At 38.0% G+C, this 21,576-nt stretch overlaps 1 protein-coding gene across 1 annotated transcript; it reads left to right on the forward strand.

Moving 5' to 3' along the window:
* Window position 1: 1 nt before the first annotated feature.
* Window positions 2-21,242, forward strand: LOC100543821 (meckelin; the record flags this gene model as incomplete). The annotated part of the gene is made up of 21 exons (XM_010709126.3): window positions 2-89; window positions 1,518-1,606; window positions 3,725-3,818; window positions 5,058-5,157; window positions 5,676-5,745; window positions 5,856-5,930; window positions 7,376-7,438; window positions 8,667-8,821; window positions 8,941-9,049; window positions 11,155-11,241; window positions 12,064-12,129; window positions 12,654-12,810; window positions 13,190-13,313; window positions 14,478-14,583; window positions 15,938-15,994; window positions 16,089-16,187; window positions 16,647-16,745; window positions 17,114-17,200; window positions 17,833-17,932; window positions 18,034-18,173; window positions 20,957-21,242. Coding segments are annotated over 21 exons (2,115 nt in total), but the record flags the coding sequence as incomplete, so codon positions are not given.
* Window positions 21,243-21,576: the final 334 nt, after the last annotated feature.

A 21,576-nucleotide genomic window follows, 5' to 3' on the forward strand; every position in this document is an offset into this window, starting at 1 on the left:
TCCCGGCGACTGCGGCGATGCGCGCTACTTCGACATCTCGCAGCTGTCCTGCGGGCCCTGCGGGGCGCACCAGAGGCGGAGCGCCGGTGGTGAGCGGGGCGGGCACGAGTGGCGGTGCGGGGGGGGCGAACGGAACCAAAGCACGGAGCGGCTCGGGTTAGAAGGGTCCTTAAAGCCCATCGAGCTCCAGCCCCCTGCTGTGGGAAAGGACGCCGCCCAGCAGCTCAGGCTGCCCGGGGCACCACCGACCTGGCCCTCAGCGCCGCCAGGGATGGGGCAGCCACAGGTCTGTGGGCAGCTGTGCCAACGCCTCACCGCCCTCTGATTGAGAAATCTCAAGTCCCGTCTAAATCTCTGGCAGGATAACCCACCGTTTTGACAACTGTTCTGTAAAACTGGGCTGGTAAGGATGCTAGTGGTGCTTGAACGTTGTGGAGCACTTCACATCATTGTACATGATTTTTACGCGGCCAGATTTAGGAGTTCATTATATACATTTAGGAGTTCATAAATACAGTTCATTACATAGATTTAGGAGTTCATAAATACAGTTCATTAGCACTTAGAATCAATTTTATTTTATAATATGTGCTTAAACATATGGAGAAATGTCCATGATAGAGAGACTAAAAAGTTTATGGAAAAAAAGCTATTGAGCATTAGCAAGTGCCATTAAAGTAGTATTTACATGAATTTCAATGTTATTCATTGAAATTTCAAGATAAACCTTAGTTCACATGGAAAATTTTATGTGTTTAAAATAGCTTTAAAGCTACTTCTATAGTTTGATGAACTTTCACAGGTGAGCATAGAGTCATGGAATTACTCAGGTTGGAAAAGACCTTACAGATCATCGAGTCCAACCACAACTTGACCATACTACCCTAACTCTAAATGCTTTTTAAACACATCCAGGAATGGTGACTCAACCACTTCCCTGAGGAGCCTGTTCCACTGCTTAACAACCCCTTCTTAAAGAAGTGTTTCCTGATATCTAACCTAAACTTGCCCTGGCACAACTTGAGGCCATTTTCCCTCGTCCTGTCACCAGTGAAAAGAGACCAGCCCCACTCTCACTGTAAGCACCTTTCTGATAATGGAATAGGGCAATAAGTTCTCCCCTCAGCTTCCTTTTCATCGTATTCAAAGGATAAAAACTGAATTCAGATATATAATGCTGGTAACGATGTAGAGAGTGGGCTAAGGATAGCACTGTGGTATTATTAAACCAACTGATAGAGCTGGAGAAAAAACACAAAAGTGCCACTTTTATGTGTTCCTCCTTAGCCCGCTCGTGTTTCACTCAACCCTGTAACATTCTTCCAAAACCTATCGCTAGATACAATAACATGAACTTTTTTTTAAAAAACAGGATAATGTTCACATCTTACTTCTGTGTTTTATGCGTACATCTGAAAAATTATTTTGACTCCTTGAGGAAAAAATAGCAATTGCTCTTAGTATTCTGTGACAAAAAATCAATTTTATATAGATTAAAAGCTTGTTTTTGTTTTCAGGTAGTTCATGTGTATGTCTGCCAGGGTATAGGATGGTTTCTAATAACGGTGGGTCCTCTGTTATTTGTGAAAAATGCCCGGCAAATATGGTGAGTATTGAACTTTGCATACTTTGCCATAATACTGATACTAGATTTCCATCTGACTGCGAGCTGTTTTTAATTTCAAATAATTTTGAGAAATAGTCTTTACTTGGAATTTTTTTACTTTAAAACCATGTTTATCCGTAAGAATATATTTCTCTTTAGAATGATATATTATTTCAGAGGCATCTTTTCATTAAAAATTTGACTCCACTGTCAAAGCAAGAGGATTTAAAATGTTCAATTTCCCTCCAGTGCTGTTGTGTTCTGTCTCATGTTATATTACCTTCATATTACTCATGTTATATTACCCTTGGGCAGACACCAACCAGTGTTTTATGGAATGCTAAAGAAGTATTGCAGCTCATAAGTGTCTTATTTACATAAATTCTATTATAGATTGTTACATTCAGGCTGTATCTTCTTACTCCTTGATACTTTGCTTTGAAATGAGCTGCTGCTTTTATGTTACTGTAATTATAGCTATGTACCCTTGTAGTTTGCTCAATTCTTTCTGCCTGTCTTGACAAATTAAAGTACAATTCAGTGTCATATTCAAAGCATAGAGCTGGAGGCACCAGCCTTAACCATCTTTCTCCCTCTAGAGTAAACAGAGAAGTAATATTTCTCCAGGAGAAAAAAATTCTAGAATGACACCAAGCTGGGTGGTGCAGCTGACACGCTAGAAGGAAGGAATGCTATCTTGAGGGACCGCAAAGGGCTTGAGAAGTGGGCCCATGCCAACCTCATGAAGTTCAGTAAGGCCAAGTGCAAGGTCCTGCACCCTGAGTCAAAGCAAACCCAACCACAGATACAGGCTGGGCAGAGAATGGCTTGAGACAGCCCTGAGGAGAAGAATTTGATTGTGTCAGTTGATGAGAGATTCAACGTGAGCCTGCAGTGTGTGCTTGCAGCCCAGAAGGCCAACAGTATCCTGGGTTGCACCAGGAGAAATGTGACCGGCAGGTCCAGAAAGGTGATTCTGCTCCTCTACTCTGCTCTTGTGAGACCCCACCTGGAGTATTGTGTCCAGTTCTGGGGCCCCCAATATAAGAAGGACATGGAGCTGTTGGAGCGAGTCCAGAGGAGGGCAGTGAAGATGATCAGAGGGCTGGAGCACCTCCCCTACAAGGACAGGCTGAGAGAGCTGGGGTTCTTCAGCTTGGAGCAGGCTCCTAGGGGACCTTACAGCGGCCTTCCAGTACCTGAAGTGGGGCTACAGAAAAGCTGGGGAGGGACTTTTTATAAGGGCAGGTAGCGACTGGCTTTAAACCAGAAGAGGGTAGATTTACACTGGATGCTAAGAAGAAATTCTTTACTGTGAGGGTGGTGAGACACTGGAACATGTTGCCCAGTGAGGCTGTGGATGCCCCCTCATTGGAAGCATTCAAGGCCAAGCTGGATGGGGCTGTGAGCAACCTGGTCTAGAGGGAAGCGTCCCTGCCTGTAGCAGGGGGTTGGAACTACATGATCTTAATGATCCCTTCCAACCCAAACCATTCTACAATTCTGTGGTTCTAGAATAGTTTCCTTCTGATAGCTGTAGGAAAACTCAAGAGATGAGCTTAACTACATAAGTTTAGCGACTAACTGGGTAATGCAAGTAGTTTTCTCTTCTTTTCATCTTGTTTCACTAGACAAAGTCCTTGGCAAATATCTGTCGGTATTTTTGTCATTCCATTTGTACTGGTGGTAATCTTCTTTGATCCCATGGCAGTGGAGAAGGGAATAACATTATACTTCCCCCATCTTCACTTCCCCCATTGTTTTTAATCTGTGGTGCCCTTACTCCTTAATATAACAGAAGTGTACTTGTGAACTGTTCAGATACACGCATGCAGTTACGAGAGCTGATCAACTCTAAGACTTCTCCATTTCCATTATTTCTGTATATGTATCTCTGTATCTTTTTTAAACACAGCACTTTCAGTGAACTCTAGTCTTTACCGCAGGTGTTAACAAATGTTTCAGAAAAACTTAAAAACACTTTTTTTGGTCTGTCTTTGCATAGAATTATGTTGTATCTGAACACATTTTCTATTAAAGAACATCTGGATCAGTCATTCTTCACAGGTATTTGATGATTGTTTTTGAAAAAGTTAATAATTGTATGTTTAATTTTAGAGTGGGGTTACTCAAGACGGATGGAATTGTATTACTTGCCCTAAGGGCCTGACTTCTGAAGGAAAATGTAAATGCCTCAGTAATGAAATATTAGGTAAGAAACATATGCAAGTTATGAGATATTATTGCTTGTTTTAGATATTTGAGTTCTATTAAATAAAAAAGGAAATTTAACATATGTTTGCATTTGTAAGGTAACAGTTTAGCATTGCTATTGATCTCAAGCTTTGTTCCTCAAAGACAGCAAATCTTTATCACTGTTCCTTGAAATGAAAGCTAATGAGAAAGAGTTGTAGAAAAGAATACTGCAACACTACATCACTTTCTTGAAGCTGGTTGGCACATGGAAGTAGTGGTGAAATGGGGAGTAAAACCAATTTCAGTACAGACAAAAAAAACCACACAAATATTTTGGAGAATATAATGCATAGGTACTTTGCAGTACAGGAATTACAGATACATGAGCAGGTGGAACCAGGTAGCCTGAGTGCACCAAGCAAGCCATTGTGTGTTAAGATCTGTGGATTTCACGCTTCCCTAAAGTGCACTAAATCTGTGATTCCCTGACAAACGCCTCCCTAAATCTGCAGCTCTTACCTGATGCCCCGTAGTGGCTACAGATGCATTTCAGTAAACACAGAAAATGAATTTTGGGGTTCATTTTAGTTTCTGTATTAAATACATTTTTTATAATCTTGCATAGTAAAAAAAAAGCAAAGAGCAAAGAATGACTTTATTAAAAGATGTTAAAAAAGTTTTTGGGAGCTCTAGTTTTCTTCATTTGCAAAGACATGGGATGGAAAAGACTTTTCACATGTCTGTAATTCTTTAATTAAATATTTAATGTCCAGTTTGGTTTAATTTCTTACAAGTCTACTAGAGAGTAACTCTTTACAGGATGACTAATTTTAATTTTTTAGGAACCTCTAGAAATGTTAATGTCACATGAAAAAATATATCTATTCTGAGCCTTTTTGGTTTGAAATAGCAAAGCAGCAATACATGGAATACTTCATGACTACGATGGTGTGTACGCACTATAGAAAGAACACATTGGCATACATACATACATATATAGAGTGAGAAAATCATTAAGGTTGGAAAAGACCTCTAAGATCATCGAGTCCAACCATCAGCCCAACATAAATAAATAAGAATATGCATTTATAGTGGATGTTTTGTGCAAGTTATGCTTTTGATTTGGAGGAGATAAAATCTTTGCGTTTATTTCAGATCTCTGCACTGATGCTTTCATTATTAGCACTTTTTTTAAGCTGCATGACATACTGTGCATCATGCTGTTATATCACAGCTGCTTTTCTTTTCAACTCAGTGGAAAGAAGTGTTGATGGCATTTTGCTAAATGAAGCATTGTGCATAGTTTGTAATGGGAGCGCAGAGTCGTTCTCCGCTTCAGATGTGTTAGGAAGCAGGTAAGTATTCTTCCTTTTTACTGATAAATTTGGAAGTCTCATATTCTGTTTACATGGAATATTTCTGAGATAAAGTCTGTATCCATGGGATATAAACAGTTCTGGATAATAGAAATGTTCTCTTTTGCTTCTACTGTATACGTCCTTAAAGCTTAGTGAGAGTTTCAAAAGCAATGAGTTGGAATTTCTCAAGCCAATATCAAACTTAATATGCATTGTGTTTAATAAAATCCTTACCTGACCAGCAATGTTCTTTTGATTTTTTTGTGTGTTTTGCTTTTGTGGGCTTTTTTTGTTGTTTGTTTTGATAACTGACTGTATCATTTCTTTGCTTCTTCACTGACAGTAGAAACAAACTAATAATGAGTTTTGGATTTCAGTTTGAATTGTTGAAGATACTCATGGTATCACTAGGTCTTACCTCTTTAAAAGACATCTTATGTAGTCAGCTTTCACTAAGTACTTAATATCATACTTAACTGCATTTTAAGTGTTTTCTTCATGTTTGCAATCCATAGGTGTGTAAGATGTGAACAGACATTCATCGATGTAAGCAAGTCGTGTGACTGTAGCAGCCCAAATATTTTAGTAAGTAGAGGGATGCTTATTTCATCAAAGTTCAGAAAAATGAAAAGTTGTGTTGAAAAATACAAACATTTGTATTTTTATGGAAATTTTTAAATTTCATTTTTTTTCAGAGTGGAGGTTTATGTTTCAGCGCTCGTGAAAGCTTACCTCCAAAGGGAATTGCAACTGTTCGGTTTGGACAGCTAGTAAGTATTTTTATACTGAAGCATTTTCAAGCTGTATCCAGTAAGTCTGTTAAATTCTCTTCCTGGAAAACAAAGGTGGTGGTTTGCTGTCCAGTCGCAGTGATTGTGAGGTAATTTGTATCAGCATAGAGAGTGGATAGTCGATATGTAGATCTGGCAAGCATTACTCTGTTGGGATAGGTTTAAGAACATCTTGGAAGCTGAAAAGTGGTGGTAATTTACATGAGTTTGGTATCAAAACAAGTTGTATGTGGTCTGTTGTATTTATTGTGCGTGGACTTCTTTGCAGCAACAGAACAAGGGGCAACAAGTGGAAAGCTTCCTGAAGCACAGGAAGTTCCATACTAACACGAGGAAGAACTTTACTGTGTGAGTGATGGAGCACTGATCAGGCTTCCCAGAGAGGCTGTGGAATCTCCTTCTCTGGGAATATTCAAGACCCATCTTGTTGGGAAGATTTCTGCTCCAATAGGCTTGCTCAGTTATCCCAGAAAGAGACAGAGGAGTCTTCAGCTTTCTTTATTCAAGTAAAGGGAGAGTCTACTGAGGGCATTTCTGGGTAGGATCTCTCAATCCATCAGAGGCCCAGCCTCTTTTTACTACTATACCTTGATGCTATAGTGAGCTCTCCCCCTTATCCCCCCATTGGCTAAATACTCAGGGTTCACATTCTTCTCAGTTCACCTACCACATATTCATCTCCCCACTAGACACCCCCCTTTGTTTCCTGTGTTTTTTCAGACTTTGTAATCTGAATTCAGAGTTTGCTGTTTTGCCCAACTTTGTGTCCTGTCAGTCACTCAAGATGTATAAGCAGGTATTAAACCAGCATCTCCTGCCATATACCCAAAATAAATTTGTTCAAGTAGTTCTCCTCAGCTTTCATTCATCAGTCTTACCTTATTTTGCAAGCACATCTTATCCTTTCTTTGTTCATCTCAGTCTCAACTCCTATCTGTGTGACCTACTGTAGGGAACCTGCTTTAGCAGGGGGATTGGACTCTGATTTAAAGTACCCTCGTACCACAGAAGCACACAGAAGGGTTCAAGAGTCTGGTTTAAATCTAATTGTAAAATGCAAGTGGTGAAATGAACTTGGCAAATGTGGTTCCAAGTTAAATTTACCATCCAGTCAACTCTTTACTCTTGAAATTATTAGTACTTCCTTGTGCAGTAAAAAGAGCTCCTTTGTCACAGAATCTATTCTCAAAACTTCAGTACTTCCACTCTTATTACGTGTACTTTGTCTAACTTAGCAAAGTGAAACAAAGGATTTCATTTTGGTGGTTGAGTTTAGAAGAGAGCTGGATCGATTTAGACATTTTCAAAGGTCAGAAAGCTCTTATAAAAAATAAGTAACATCTTCTGTTTGACAGTTTCCCAGACTGTTGTGTGTTCAGTTAATTGTTCTGAACAAAGACAGTGAAGCTGTTCCTTACTTACAGGGTGTAACACTGACATCAGCTTGGTTTCTGAAAAACCTGCAAGCCTCAGCCTCTGCCTGCTGGGTGAGTTTCATTAATGTTTGTAGTTTGCTTTTTTATGCAAAACAAGTACTCTTCATAAAAACCCCTCTAACATTGGGGCTTTAGTTTGTGGAAGTTGCCTTGTTTTAAATAACCTTATTTTGAGAAGACTAGATAAGAGAAATATATATCCAGAATGCTTAGAAAGACTACTAAGCTCTGATGAATGGTATTGCAAGTCTCTGTGGCTGAAATCTTCACAGGGTGAACAGTGTGAAAGTCCTGCAATAGTCAGTTTTCTATTGAGTGTACTGGGGGAGGAACCCCTCAAAAATTGGCAGCTGGTCTTTATGTCTTCAATGGCTTTCAGTTGATAATTCTGTTCTGTGATGGAGAAGGATAACCATTGAACCTTTCATTTTATTTCTGTTTTGATTTATGTGTTAATTTATTTAACTGCGTATTGCTCTGGGTGGCAGTAACCATGAAGAGTGGCTGCAGCAACAGAATTGTGCACAGCAGTGAAGGGGATAAGCCTGCCTCGTTTACCAGCCCCCTTACCACACACTTGCTTTGCCATATTCCTTTCCTCTCAACCACGCTTTAACTTTTCATGACCCACTCTTTCTCCCCATTGCACACACACTGCTCTGAGATGCTCACCAACTGAATCTGTTCTCATCCCGTAGGTAAGTTTATCCTGTTTCTCCTGCTGAGCTCTTCCAAGGTGCTGCCTGAATGTTTGTGCAGCTGCTGGTCTGGCCCATGAGGCCCATGCAAAGGCAGTAGGTGATGGCAAGTTAATACTAGTGCTGTGATTGGTACCTGTGTGCAGCTGCCAGGAATCACTTCTGCCATCACGTGGCAGCAGTTTGTTTGTCAAAATCGAACAATCATGTAAATACAAGGTTTAGAAACAGCAGATTACAGTAAGTACTAAGCTGAAGAGAGGATATTTATGAAGCATGCAGCTATAGTAAAGCCTCATTTTTCAGATGCAGATTTTAATTTTTTTTTTTGCATCATATGATCTAGATAATGAAAGAAAAAAAAACCTCTAAAAAAGTGAGAGCATTGATTTCATGCTGCCGTTTGGAGACCTTTAAAAATGTAGAACCAGAATAACTTGAAGAAAATATTAGATATTGGCAAAAAAAACAAAATCACTTTCAAGCGAAGGCTTAGGAATGACTAAATGTAACAAATTTGTATCTCACAAAAAAGAGCTCATAGATTTTTTTTTCTGTGTTGCTGTGTTTCTCCATTGCAGTTGTACTCTAATCTAACAGCGTGCCAAGCTCTTGGAAATATGTGTGTGATGAATATGAACTCACTGAGTTCTTCAAGTACAGATGCCTGCAGTTTATTTCAATATATTTATGCCAATACAGCAAGGCTAGGCATTGTTCATTCAATAGCATTCTGGTAAGTTACCTTTTCCATTGCATTCTGTCTTGAATTGTGTCTATGGAGTTTATTGTTCTGAGTGTTCTTTGATTTAAAACGTTGTGTTTCTTTAGAGAAAAGGTTGTGATGTTTTTCAGGAGGCATAATCTGCCGTGGCTGTATTACGGCGATCAACCAGGATTAGCATCCCAAGTGCTTGAGACAAATCATCTCCCTACTGTCTTCACTTTTAAAGGAAGAAGTGAGGTAAGTGATAGGCAACAGATGTGGGGAATTGGATGTTAGAAAGAGGACATCATCACATAAAAAGTTTTCAATTTGTTGCAGATCCAAGTCCACTAAAGATGATTTTTAGGCAGCTTAATAACAAAACAGTGGTAGATCTGTATGGAAGAAGAAAGTTATATTTATGTTAAAAAAAATTCCTCAGGAAAATATTATTTTACTAACTCACACTTGCACACACATTTCTGTTGCTCATACTTGTGTACTCACATTCGTAATGCAGAGATAAGCATACGTAAGAGATCTGACCAGAATCAATTGTGTGTGACACAGGAAACAAGCCAGCTAGTAAGTCCTTAATAAGACTCCAAGATTCTTCTGGATTGGCAGTGATAAACTAGAATTTAGATCTTTTATACCCCTCTAAGTTAATAGGAGGTTAGGCATTGTCCTTCACTCCTAGTATTCTCTACTTCAATTTCTGTAAGTCTTAAGAAAGTTGTTGTGTGTGTTTTTCCCTTACTTGAAGTACGTACATCCTTACAGCTGTGTCAATTTTCCTCATGAGCTAATAAGAAAAATAAGGGTGTAAGTGATGTGCTGTAACTTTGCTGCTGTACTCCTGGTGTCAGTAAAAACCCTGCACCCTGACATGTCTGATCTGTGGTTTTATCTCAGCTCTCTCTTCAGTTGCAGTGATGGGAACTGTATTCTCCATTGTTGTTACGCTATTTAAGCCCTTCCTTCTCTTGTTTCTGGCACTTATGCACTTATTTCTTTTTGTATGTCAATTATATAAACTTTCATTCTTTTGTTACAAATCTGAACAAGCTGAGTTCTATCAAAAATTGATTCAATCTATCATTCCAGCTCAGGAATTTCATTTTCTTTAGATAAGTAATTGGTGTTTTATTTTATGAAATTGTTTTAAAGTTAGTAAAACTGGAATAGTTCATACAGATTAAGTAGATCACAGAGAATAGTTTTAGTGGTAACCTGTCATTTATACTGCTATATTTATCCTTTCCTCCAGTTGACTCAAAAATAAACTAATAGGCTTTTTAGCCAAGTTGAGTTGTGTTTTATATTAAACAAGATTGCAGTGTTGCAGTTCAGCTTCTGCTTTAACAAGTAAGAAGTGTTCATCATAAGGCTGAAATTCTGAGGCTACTGTACATTAGAAACCTGCGTAGATTTCAGATTACATAGGGTATATCTACCTGTATAATGTTATTAATATGAATAGATTCTTCCAGTCCTGCCAGTTCTAACAGCAGAGGCCTATAAAATAAAATACTTATATATCTGTAGAAAATGGAAATAAGAGGCTGGAGAGATATACTAAATCCCTTCCAGCAAAATAGAAAAAGTCATGTTATAACTGAGCTGTTCTGTCACTGTCAATTAAAATATCTCAATATTTGTTATTTTTGTTAGGTTTACCTTTACCTGCCAGTACTGAGATAAATATAGGAGGTCAGAAGCCTCCTAGCAGGAATCAAAAAGTAAAGAGTCATGTTCTTTTCCACTAAGTTCAAATAAGTGTTTTTTACAGTCCTTTAAGGCTGCCAGCCTTTAAATGAGTTTAGGGAGCTCACCCCTTCTGGTTGCACAGGTGTATTGTTGTCAGCTGTGCCCCTTCTCCAGGTGCTCAACCATTGGTTCAGGCCATGAGCTAAGGGTCTCATACAGCAAGAAAGCTCAGTGTAACCAAGCACCAAATGTGAAAGTAGTTGAATAAGCATGATCTGGTAGAAGCATAGCAGCAGTGTGGTTTTGTAGCTTTTAGGTTGTAGGTAATTTGTGTAGACTGTGAATTTGAGTTGAGCAAATGGCTGATATATCTGCAATTATGTGTGTGCACTCAAGAGAAACTGAATCATTCTCTTGGAAGCTTTCGGTTTGAGGACAAAAAAATACAAGCAGAAAGTCAGGCTATAAAGGAAAAAAAAGATAATTAAGTTTCAAAACAAAAAAAAAGTAAAATGCCAAATTAAAAGTATAAAATCTAAGGGGGAAAAGTAAATCATTATACTGAAAGTTTTAGAGGTGCATAGAACAATGAGACAGTAATCCCTAAAGTGTTTTGTTGTTTGTCTCTTTGTCTCTTTTTTTTTTGTCATCAGGATGTGAAACTGCAGTTTATTGCAGCCTCGTATGATGCAGCAGGAAACTTTCTTAAATGGCAAAGTTTGGAAGGAGGCCTCTTACAGGTAGGTTTGATGTAATTGCCTTTTTTTGATAGCCTGGTGTTGTGATTGCCTGTAGGCAAAGCCTTCAAACAAAAGCCAAGTGTCTCATTACTATAGTAGTGACAGTTCATGAGATAAATGTAGGTAGATTAGGGAAAGTAACCCTTGATTGAGTCTCAAGATGATCTCTCCAAAATGAAGAGTATAATCTCAGCAACCCATCATCCAGTGGGCCAATATCCACTTAAAATACCTGAAAGTTCTGAGAAACAGCAAAAATTGGAAGCTATGGAATGTAACAAAGCATAATTCGTTCAGCAGTCTAGCAGTGATATAGGCTCTCTCAGCAGTTCTCTAGGCTGGCAATAAGAGGAAGACAAGCAAAAACAATCAGGAATTGTTCGTCCTCTTTTCTAAGCCCTTCATGCACTCTTGGTGCACTTCACTGTAAATGCTTCGGTATCTGCAGAAGAGTAGTTGACGTTCAGGATTTAGATGGTGACTGCTGTTTGGTTTGTTACCTTCTCAGGATGAATTGTCTTGTTTCTGCCTTCCAGATTTTAAGGAAACGGGTGTTTGAGAAAATGGGTTACTGAGCTGGTGATGACATTGGAAAATGCTGTGCAAGAATAAATTCAAACAGCATTTTAACACCTATGCTAATACAATAAGTATTATTGCTTACTCTTTAAAAGCGATCCTTAAAAATAGAACAAAATAAAACTCGGTGTATATTTCATGGACCTGCTGAATATATAAGCTGCTTGGGGTACCTGTGAGTATTTAGTGTGAGAAAGTAATAGCCTAATTGAATTAGCCTAATTATTGTTATGTTTTGTTTAGCTTTGTCCTGATACTCAGACTAAACTGAGTGCAGCTTACGTATTTGGAACAACTTATGAACAAAGTGTAAGTAAGAGAGAAAATGCTTTTCTGAGTATTTGATTTAAATTGCTTTATGTATCATCAGTAACTCAGTGCTAAACAGTCCCAGCTCTCTCTGCCTTTCCTTATAGGAGAGGTGCTCGAGTCCCTTAATCACCCTCATGGCCCTGCACTGGCCTATATCAAGTAGCAGTGTACCTCTCGTGCTGGTGAGCAGAGAACCAGACATAATATTCCATGATTGAAGTGTTTGTGCTGTTTCTAATCCTGTGTCTGAATTATCTTTTCCTGGTTTTTTGAAAAATAGCAGAAGAAATGTTAGCAGAGCTTCATTCTCCTCATTGGTTATCTGCTCAACTGCAGTCATTCTTATGAGCTTTGTAATCATTAGCATGCCATAATTGCTTGCAAATAGCTGGAATGCCTTGTCTTTTGCAAAGGGTATAGAACGGGTTTCACAGCAGTTTTATGAGGGAAGAATCCACGAGTTGAGAAAATCATGAAATGGCTGAAGTGACCTTTGTGTTCTGATGGATTTTTCCTCGTAGTGCAAGATTTCCGTTTCCAAGATTTTAGTGGATTTTACTAATCCAATCTTTTATGACCTGTTCTATGAATATAATGGTGACAGTGGACAGCAATACCTTTGGGCTGTGCCAGTGTTAAATCTGAATCTTCAGTACAGTGAGATGTATGTGAATCAAGGTAAGAATATCCAGTTACAATTCTCTGAATTCCAATAATCTAAATAACTCAGAATGCTAAGGCTTTGTATTAATTACAGTCTCCAAGTTGTTTTTTAAAATAGCTTCATCCACTGTAATTTCTTTCTCTTTTTTTGTGAATTTATCAGTTTTCTAGGCACGTTCTGATTTGCTATGTGCAAATTTTGATTGAAGATACTGGTCCAATCAATAATATGCACAAAAAGGTTATCTGGTGATATTATATACCCGTTTAAATTGAAAATATGTAATTCTCCATCCTGAATACAAGAGTACACACTGTTTTTATTAGATTTCATCCTGCTTGTGCATTGAGTTAATTTCTTTGGTATTATGAGACTGTCATTTTCTTTTCAAAGGCAGCAGTATGAACAACTGGCTTTTGACTCGTCGCTTCTTTTTGGTGGATACATTGAGTGGAAGAGAAAATGACTTGGGAAAACTACCAAGAATAATTCGAATTGCTAGCAAAATAACAATAAGGTGATTAAATGCATGTGATGTACAGTCTTGTGCAATCTGCATTTTGTGGTGTCTTAAATGGAAGTTGTTTTGTTATGTCGTTTCTCCTATGTTCTGTGCTGTTTTTCCTATGCTTACTTGACAATAGCAGGTTTTTTGTAGTTTTTCTTTTTTTGTAGGTTGTTCTCCTGAGAGAGAGAGAGAGAATACCTAATGCTGATTTGTGGGGCTTAAAGTCACTGTGATTACTTCTCACTTAAGATGGATCAATCTGTGTTTGCATAATGCAAGTTAACAGGCATTCAGTCATCTTATATGAGCAAGTGTCATCAGAACTCCTCTGTGGTTTTTTGATGTGTATATTGCCGACTATATAAGGGTGCTATTTGATATTCCATATTCTTTTTGCAGTGTTTTTACAAGCTCTGGCCTATAAATGTTGTCATACGATCCAGAATGGTCTTGTAGTCGTTATATATACAGTAGCCTTGTAGTGGAAGACTGCCTTTTTGGGTCATCACTGCTTGTGAATCTGCAGTGGAATTTGTTTTGAAAGAACATTTTCTTTCCTTCTTTATATAACATATTTCTCTGAGATTGATGTCTAAATAAAATTGAGATCTTCTATCAGCACTTCTTTACAATTTAGTATGAAATTACAGTTAAAAAGATTGCTGATTAGCAGTGTCTTGTAACCTATGCAGGTCAGCATCTTGAAGGTTTATTTAATGTACCAGCTCTGGTTGTTATGATGTACATATAATGTTTTTCAAAAAAATAAGGATTAGTTTATTAGGAGACCTGAACTGTTCCTCTCCTACCCCCTCTCAGAATAATTAAATAAATTCTAAATAAATACAGAAAAATTTGTTCTGCAGTGTTTTGAGAAAACTCTCATTTTGCAATTGACTTCCAGAATGTGACTAGTATGTAAAGATTGATTCGAGCATCATCTTACAAATAAGTGCCCTTGCCCAGCTTTTCCTTTTATCTATTTGTGTCCGTGCCTTTTGGGTTCCTTTTAAAATGTGAATTGCCACAATTCTGAGTTTGTATTGCCCATTCTATTCATCAGGTTGTTCTCTTCATGTAGCGTTTTTCTGTTAGTACAAGTTTCAATCAATACCTTCCAAGCATCTCATCCATTTGCTACGTTTAAATAATACACTGTTTGTATTTCTGCAGAATTCGTCTGGTATCCCACACTCAGAAAGGAACTATCTACCCACCTCTGGTTACTGTTGCTTACACAGATGTGCTTGTCCAAAACCCTGATACCCAGAGTGTGACGGTGAGACCCTCGTGCTATCTTAATTGTACTGGTTTGTTAATCAAGCTTTTAGTTCTGTTGAAGTTCTGCTTGACTGAGCGTGCTGGAGGGGTTGTAAAAAGCGAAGCAGTCTGTAGTTCAGCTCAGTTTTGAAGTTGCAAGTTTTCACCAAAACAAAGCTTTTAAGATGAAGCAGTTAAAAGCCTCTTCCTTTTGTCTCGAGTCTTTTTTAAATCAAGATATGTAGGATTTTACAATTGGGTGCATAATGGTAAATTAGACTGTAGGGCAAAGGAAATACTAAAAGTGTATCTGATTTGTGCAGTGCACTAAAGGCAGCATTTTATGCAAGAAAGTGAATGTTTTTCTTTAAAGAAGTGCATTAGGAGGAAGTTGTTATGACACAGTTCAGATCATTTGTGGTTTAAGTTAAAATATTGATAATGCATATATAACAGCCTTTATTTTTTTGTCTGCTTATGTTAATTATTTGCAAGAGATCTTTAATTCTTAAAGTAAAATAATTCAATAATCTGTATCTAGAGGGAAAAAGAAACTAGTGCCTTGTTTGCTTGTTAGATCACACTGCTTATAAATAAATGAAAATACTGAATTTAATATAACACAACAATGATTCTGCCACAAATAAATACTAATAATAATGTTTTCTGCTTATCAACGTTCCTCAGCAGTTCAGGTATCCAGTTCAGATAGACATTCAACTGGAAATTCCTGGTACTGGAACCATTCCTTGCATTCTGTATCAGCTGAACAAAAGGAAGGAAAGGATGGGAAATTAGAAGAATAGAAAAACAAAAGTCAGCCTTCTTCTCTGTCAATATCATATCGTTATTTAACGACAGAATTAGGTCTTAGAATAGGTAAATAGCTAGAGAGAGCAATTTTGGTGTTGTGTGACAGTTTTTATTTCACTCAAGTTGGAAAAGAAAGGTGTCTGAGCTCACTTAAAGATATTGTATGTTGATGTAATTAGATTAAATCTTCTTTTAATCAACATCAGTAAGAGGGAAAGTATCAAACCTGTGGTGTCTACTTTCAGATGGAAAAAATGCATGCAGAGTTGAAAGGATTATAATGGGGTGCAGGTGTGAACCTGGAGGTAGTAGGGGTTCATCCCCAGTGTTATCGTTAGTAAAGTCAGCACTAAGGGTTGGACGAACACGTGCTGGTTCTATGCTTGGCACTGTAGCACATCTGGTGAAGATGTGTGCAGAAAGAGATTGATGTTGCACCCACACTGTAACCCTAGATGGGAATGCCTATCAACTAACAGCTGGGACCCACCACTGGTTACAATTCTTGTGGCATTTAAAAAATGTCTGCAGAGATTTACTTTTTCTATCTGAATATTCAGGTTTCCTTCTCAGTCCATTATGAGATGAATCAGTCGGAGGCTCAGATTCAGACAGATGTAAGTTGTATTGCCATTTAATTCACCAGTGTAATGGTTTGCTTCTATTTTGTCTTTTTAAAAATATCTACAAAGAATTTATCATTTATTTCAGATCACGTTGGGCGTGTTGGGTGGGCTCGCAGTGCTATGGTCCCTTCTCAGGACTGCAGGCTGGAAGAGGCGTACAGGCAGTTCTGTGATTGACTTACAGGTATAAAAAGCTGGTAAACCAAACAAGGACATTTTCCTTTCTTTAAGGAGACCTTTGCTGTCATTCATTCCCTGTGATATAACTATTCTGTTTCCTATGGTAACTGAAATAATTTCTAGCCTACCTGCACAGAACTATGACTTGGAGTTAGGATCACTTGAGGAAGTAGGCTTTTTGCATTCTTTGCATTCTGATGTTGTCATTCAGGAAATAGCTTTGCTTGGAGGAAAAAAAAAAGTATTTATCAGTAGAGCTATTCTGATCAGTTGAATGGCCTTTGTTTTCAAAGTCATTCTTTATGTTATTATATTATGGCTGCAGTACAGAAATGATATCTGGGGCTACTTCTCACTAGTAAGAGGTTCCTGAAATGAGAGCTGCTTAACATCTTATACAAACATACACATACGTGGTTTAACTATTTTTGCAAACCTGTACAGTGTGCTTTTATAATTGCAGACAGTTTTCAAGTTCTTACTCTTTTATGCTGGAGACCTTGCCAACGTTTTCTTTGTCATCACAGTGGGCACAGGGATTTATTGGCTCGTGTTCTTCAAAGTAAGTGTTTCCCAGATTTTGGTGTTATATGAATAACTATTAATATGGCATTATTTTATATTATCATTTTTACACAAAAATTCATTTTCTTCTTTTTTTTTTGTTTTGCCTTTCTGATCAGACCATTGAGGCAAGTTCATATATGATATTCTATTCTGTGTGCTTAAATTCTTGTGATCACCTGTTTCTTTTCCTTAGGTTCCTTTGTGCTTACAGTCTGCTTAAGAGTCAGCTAAAGTATTTTATAAATTTGAATCCATTGCATGTTAAATATTGATCTTTTTTTGCAAAAGGTATTCAGTCCTGAGCCCTTCATATACTGTTACGTTTGCCTTCTGCACTGTTTCAATGTTGGTTCTTAATTACAGGCTCAGCAGTTCGTCTCTGTCCTTTTACCACTCCCATCTCAAGAGAAAGCTTTTGTTACATACGTAGCATGTGCTTTTAGTTTAAAGGTAAATATTTTTCCTCTTATATTAAAGACACTTTAACATACGCATCTGTTTTTTCAGTAGGCTTGAGCAGTGCATTTTATTTGTGTGTAGAGGTGAACAGTTATTCTAAGAATTATGTTATTTTTCCATAGAAACTTATTTTGTGGAGCCTTAGTGGGAAAACAAACGTCTAAGGACTCTAGGGAAATTTACTCTTTCAAGGATAAAAGTTAAGGAAACCCAAATAAATTAACAACATATCAAGAAAGCCAATGCTTTCTTTTAACGCAGGAAACTGCAGTCAGTTCCTGATTAAAAATGAGCATAACTCAGATTAAAATAATTATCTTCAAACATTCATGTAGAATTGAGAGGTCAGTATTCTGTCTCCATGGAAGCATATTGAATCAGAATTCATACCACTGGTTAATATGTTGTGGAAAATGCTGGGCTGATTTCTTGGAATTTATTATTTTGCTGGATTCTGTTCATAACTCTGGCCATCATCACATGACTTACTGTTCTTCCAAGCATGTAATTATATTTACATATCAAAACTTAGTAACCAAATTGCAGCCTCAAGTGTAGCAAAGTATATTACTTTTTATGAGTTCCATTTCTCTCATTTTCTTTTCTTTTTATTTTTTTTACAGGCTCTGCAGTTCTTGCAATTATTGGTTTCACAACTTACTGTAGATATTTTCTTTATCGACTGGGAAAGACCTAAGGGCAGAGTTGTTAAAGCAGTTGAAGGTAACTCCAGCTGTACTTGTTAATATACAGAACTTTGGTTAAATTTTGATATTGATCCAAAATATTCAATTTCAGAGCTTTAATGTGTGTATTCTTTTTAGGTGAAGGCGATGTAAAAAGTGCTGCTGCACCAGTGAGCATATGGAGAACATATTTTATAGCCAATGAGTGGAATGAAATTCAGACAGTGAGGAAGATAAACCCTCTCTTTCAAGTGCTCGCAGTTCTTTTTTTTCTGGAGGTATTACTGCTAGAGTTGTTATTTTTTATTATTCACATCCAAAATGTAACAGTCTGTATTTTAATTCCTGCAGACTCTGCGGATGCCTTTCAAGACCACTTGCATGCACGTTGCTTTGTGAATTACTGTTTTGCTACCTTCTTTTATACTTATGTACAGGTGTACACATCACTGTGCTGTTTTGCTAAGGAGGAAAAACAAACGCTTAGAAAGCTCCATTAGTTTTATTTGTTCTTAAGCTGATGAGTTACCCTAAGCAGCTAGGAGGTTGATACGTTTGTGTGTGCGCTCAGTTCTTTATTTGCTTACTTGTTCCCTGCGGCCACAGTCTACAGCTTTATGTCTGGTTTTATATTTGTCTCAACTGGAGTTTCCTCCCTGCTAATTTGCTATTTGGCGACCTTTTATAAAGCAGGAAATGAAATGTGCCAATTCTGTTCCTGATGTCATAACATAAGGCAGTGTTTCAGCTTCAGTTACAACTTAGGGATATGTGAGAAATTGTGCTTTAGCTTTTCAAAATCATTTCTTCAGTGCGGTTTGGTAACTACTATTTTGGCAAGTACTCTTAAGGTGTATAGCTGTTTATGTGAGGTTCTCTGACATATTTTTAAATATTTTAATTCATTTTAATATATTTTTATTGTTCTATTTTTCCTTTAAATTAAAGACAGTTAACAAATTAATTCTTCATGAACTGTTTCAGTACCTTTGGTAAATATTGGCCAGACCAACTTCAGTGCCATGATACAAGGAAGGAGTGAGAGGAAAGAGAGCAAGTATTCCCAAAACTTAACTAGCCTCCTCTGTTGAACCTTCTTAGGTTCCTGTTATTACTAGTAGGGAAAGACTATTTTTTTTTAATTATTTATTTTCTTTTTTTACATTTTACTTGATAATTCCTTCTATGAATATGCTCTGGAAGAGTCCCTTTCTTGACACTGATAGTGGAGGAAGTCGTGAAAGATACCTGAATAGACTAAAATTGGTGTTTGTGAAAACCTCCAGTAATTTTAAGGTCTTTCATTGCTGTTCTGGAGTTTGAAATGTAGTTTCTCCAGAAGGAAAACGCACTGGATAGATAGAGCTATCAGGAGAAAACTGTATGGTCAAAAGCTGGCTTCTGCAGTTACCAGTTTTGGTAAAGTTACTGTTCAGTTCTCCTTCATCACAATTACAGGTTGTGTGGTATTAGTATAGAAGCCTGGCAAAGTATTGGTTGGAGGAAGTTGGAAAGTGCTAGAGGAGTCTCCTTTGTCCTAAGTCTTGTATCTGGCACCAAGCAGCCTCTGGCTGGCACTGGTCACCATTGCAATGGTGACTCTATAGGTACTGAAGGTAATGTTGGCAGTGTCACTAAGGTTTTGAGTATTGCATGAGGTATGACTTGGATGGAGTTGAATTTTCTCCCAGCAATCCATATAGAGCTGTATTTTGGATCTGTGGCTGCAACAGTGTTGATAACATAAAGGTGTTTCAGCTGTTGCTCGGGAGTGTTTGCACAGTTTCTCTCTCGTGGCCCCCTAGCAAGCAGGGAAAGGGACACAACTTCCCAGGAAACTAGGAAAAGACAGAACCTCAATAGCTGACCCAAAATGCCCGAAGGGACCAGAAAGCATCATGCACAACAAACCAGCCCTGAAGTGGATAGGTTTTTCTGATTAGGTAACTATTCCTGGGCATTATTCTACTTGTAGGAGCTATTTGGTGACTGCTTTTTTATCAGTTGTTTTAGTTGTTTGGGATGTTGTTGCTGTTCCCTTTTCATTGCTTATTAAGTTATCTCCATCTTGACCCACAAGTTGTATTGCTTTTGATCATCCTGTTCTCTGCCCCTTCCTCCTGTGGTGGGGATTATCCCACCACAAATGTGTTTCCATTGTAGTTTTACTTCTGAATGATTTTCACAAATTTTCATCACGTAAATGTTTCAGTACCAAGTTTTTCTCTCATTATTTTGATTCAGAAACTTTGTTTAGATTGTTTATTTAAACTAGATTCAGCTGTATGGGACAGTGAAGGAAAATATATTTCTGTTCAAAAAAACATCTCAGATTCTTACATTTGAAAAACAAAAATTTGTAATCTCTTGAATATGTAGGACTACGCTCTACAACTTCCTGAAGGGAGGTTGTGATGAGGAGGGGTTTGGCCTCTTCTCCCAGGCAACAAACAGGACCCAAAGAAATGGCCACAAGTTGTACCAGAGGAGATTTAGGTTAGACATGAGGAAAAGCTTTTTCTCTCAGAGAGTGGTCAGGCACTGGAATGGCCTGAACAGGGAGGTGGTGGAGTCACCATCCCTGGAAGTGTTCAGGAGGCGCCTGGATGAGGAGCTGTGAGATATGGTTTAGTGCTTGTGGTAGCAGTGGTAGTGGGAGGGCGGTTGGACTGGATGATCTTGGATTTCCTTTCCAACCTTGTGATTCTGTGACTAGAAAGCTAGAATTTGGCAGAAATAAGATCTCTCTATAGTTGAGCAGTAGACTCTTTTTAGACTTTTTGAGGAAAAATTAGTCTTGATTTGTCATGAGATTTAGCTGTGTATGTTTATTTATATTAGTAAATATATATATGATAATATAAATATATACATCTGTGCACAGATCATGTTTTTAATTGTTTCTCAGTAATAATACTGGATCCCACGACTGGGCTATATCATAATGAACATGCTGCTATTCCCAGCTCTTTTCTTATTTCCTGCTTTGAGGAAAATGACAGAGCCATAACTAGAGCTATTTGTTACCTCACATTTTTTATATTATCTTTTATCTCTTCAGGTGCTGGGATTTTCAAACCTGGCTTTAATGGATTCTTCTTCCAGTCTTACAAGAAGCAGTGAGAGTTACATAGCACCATGGAGCCGCATTTTAAGATTCGGTGTGTCTGCTGCACTGTGGTTAGCCATTGCCTTCCTGCAGGTATGTTAGGCACATACAGAATGATCAGGTTTTTGTGCTGGTTCTTGGAAAGTAAAATATATCCCTATGCCATGCTAGTGATAATAACATTACTATAGTACTGGGTATCACAGAACCATAGAATGGCCTGGGTTGAAAAGGACCACAACGATCATCTAGATTCAACCCCCTGCTATGTGCAGGGTCGCCAACCACCAGACCAGGCTGCCCAGAGCCACATCCAGCCTGGCCTTGAATGCCTCCAGGGATGGGGCATCCACAACCTCCTTGGGCAACCTGTTCCAGTGTGTCACCACCCTCTGAGTGAAAAACTTCCTCCTAATATATAACCTAAACCTCCCCTGTCTCAGTTTAAAACCATTCCCCCTTGTCCTATCACTATCCACCCTCATAAACAGCCATTCCCCCTCCTGTTTATATGCTCCCTTCAAATATCAGAAGTATTGGAGTTTGGGGTTGTTTTTTTTTTTTTGGCTTTT

This window comes from Meleagris gallopavo, chromosome 3 (genome assembly GCF_000146605.3).
Source record: "Meleagris gallopavo isolate NT-WF06-2002-E0010 breed Aviagen turkey brand Nicholas breeding stock chromosome 3, Turkey_5.1, whole genome shotgun sequence".
NCBI lineage: Eukaryota > Metazoa > Chordata > Aves > Galliformes > Phasianidae > Meleagris > Meleagris gallopavo.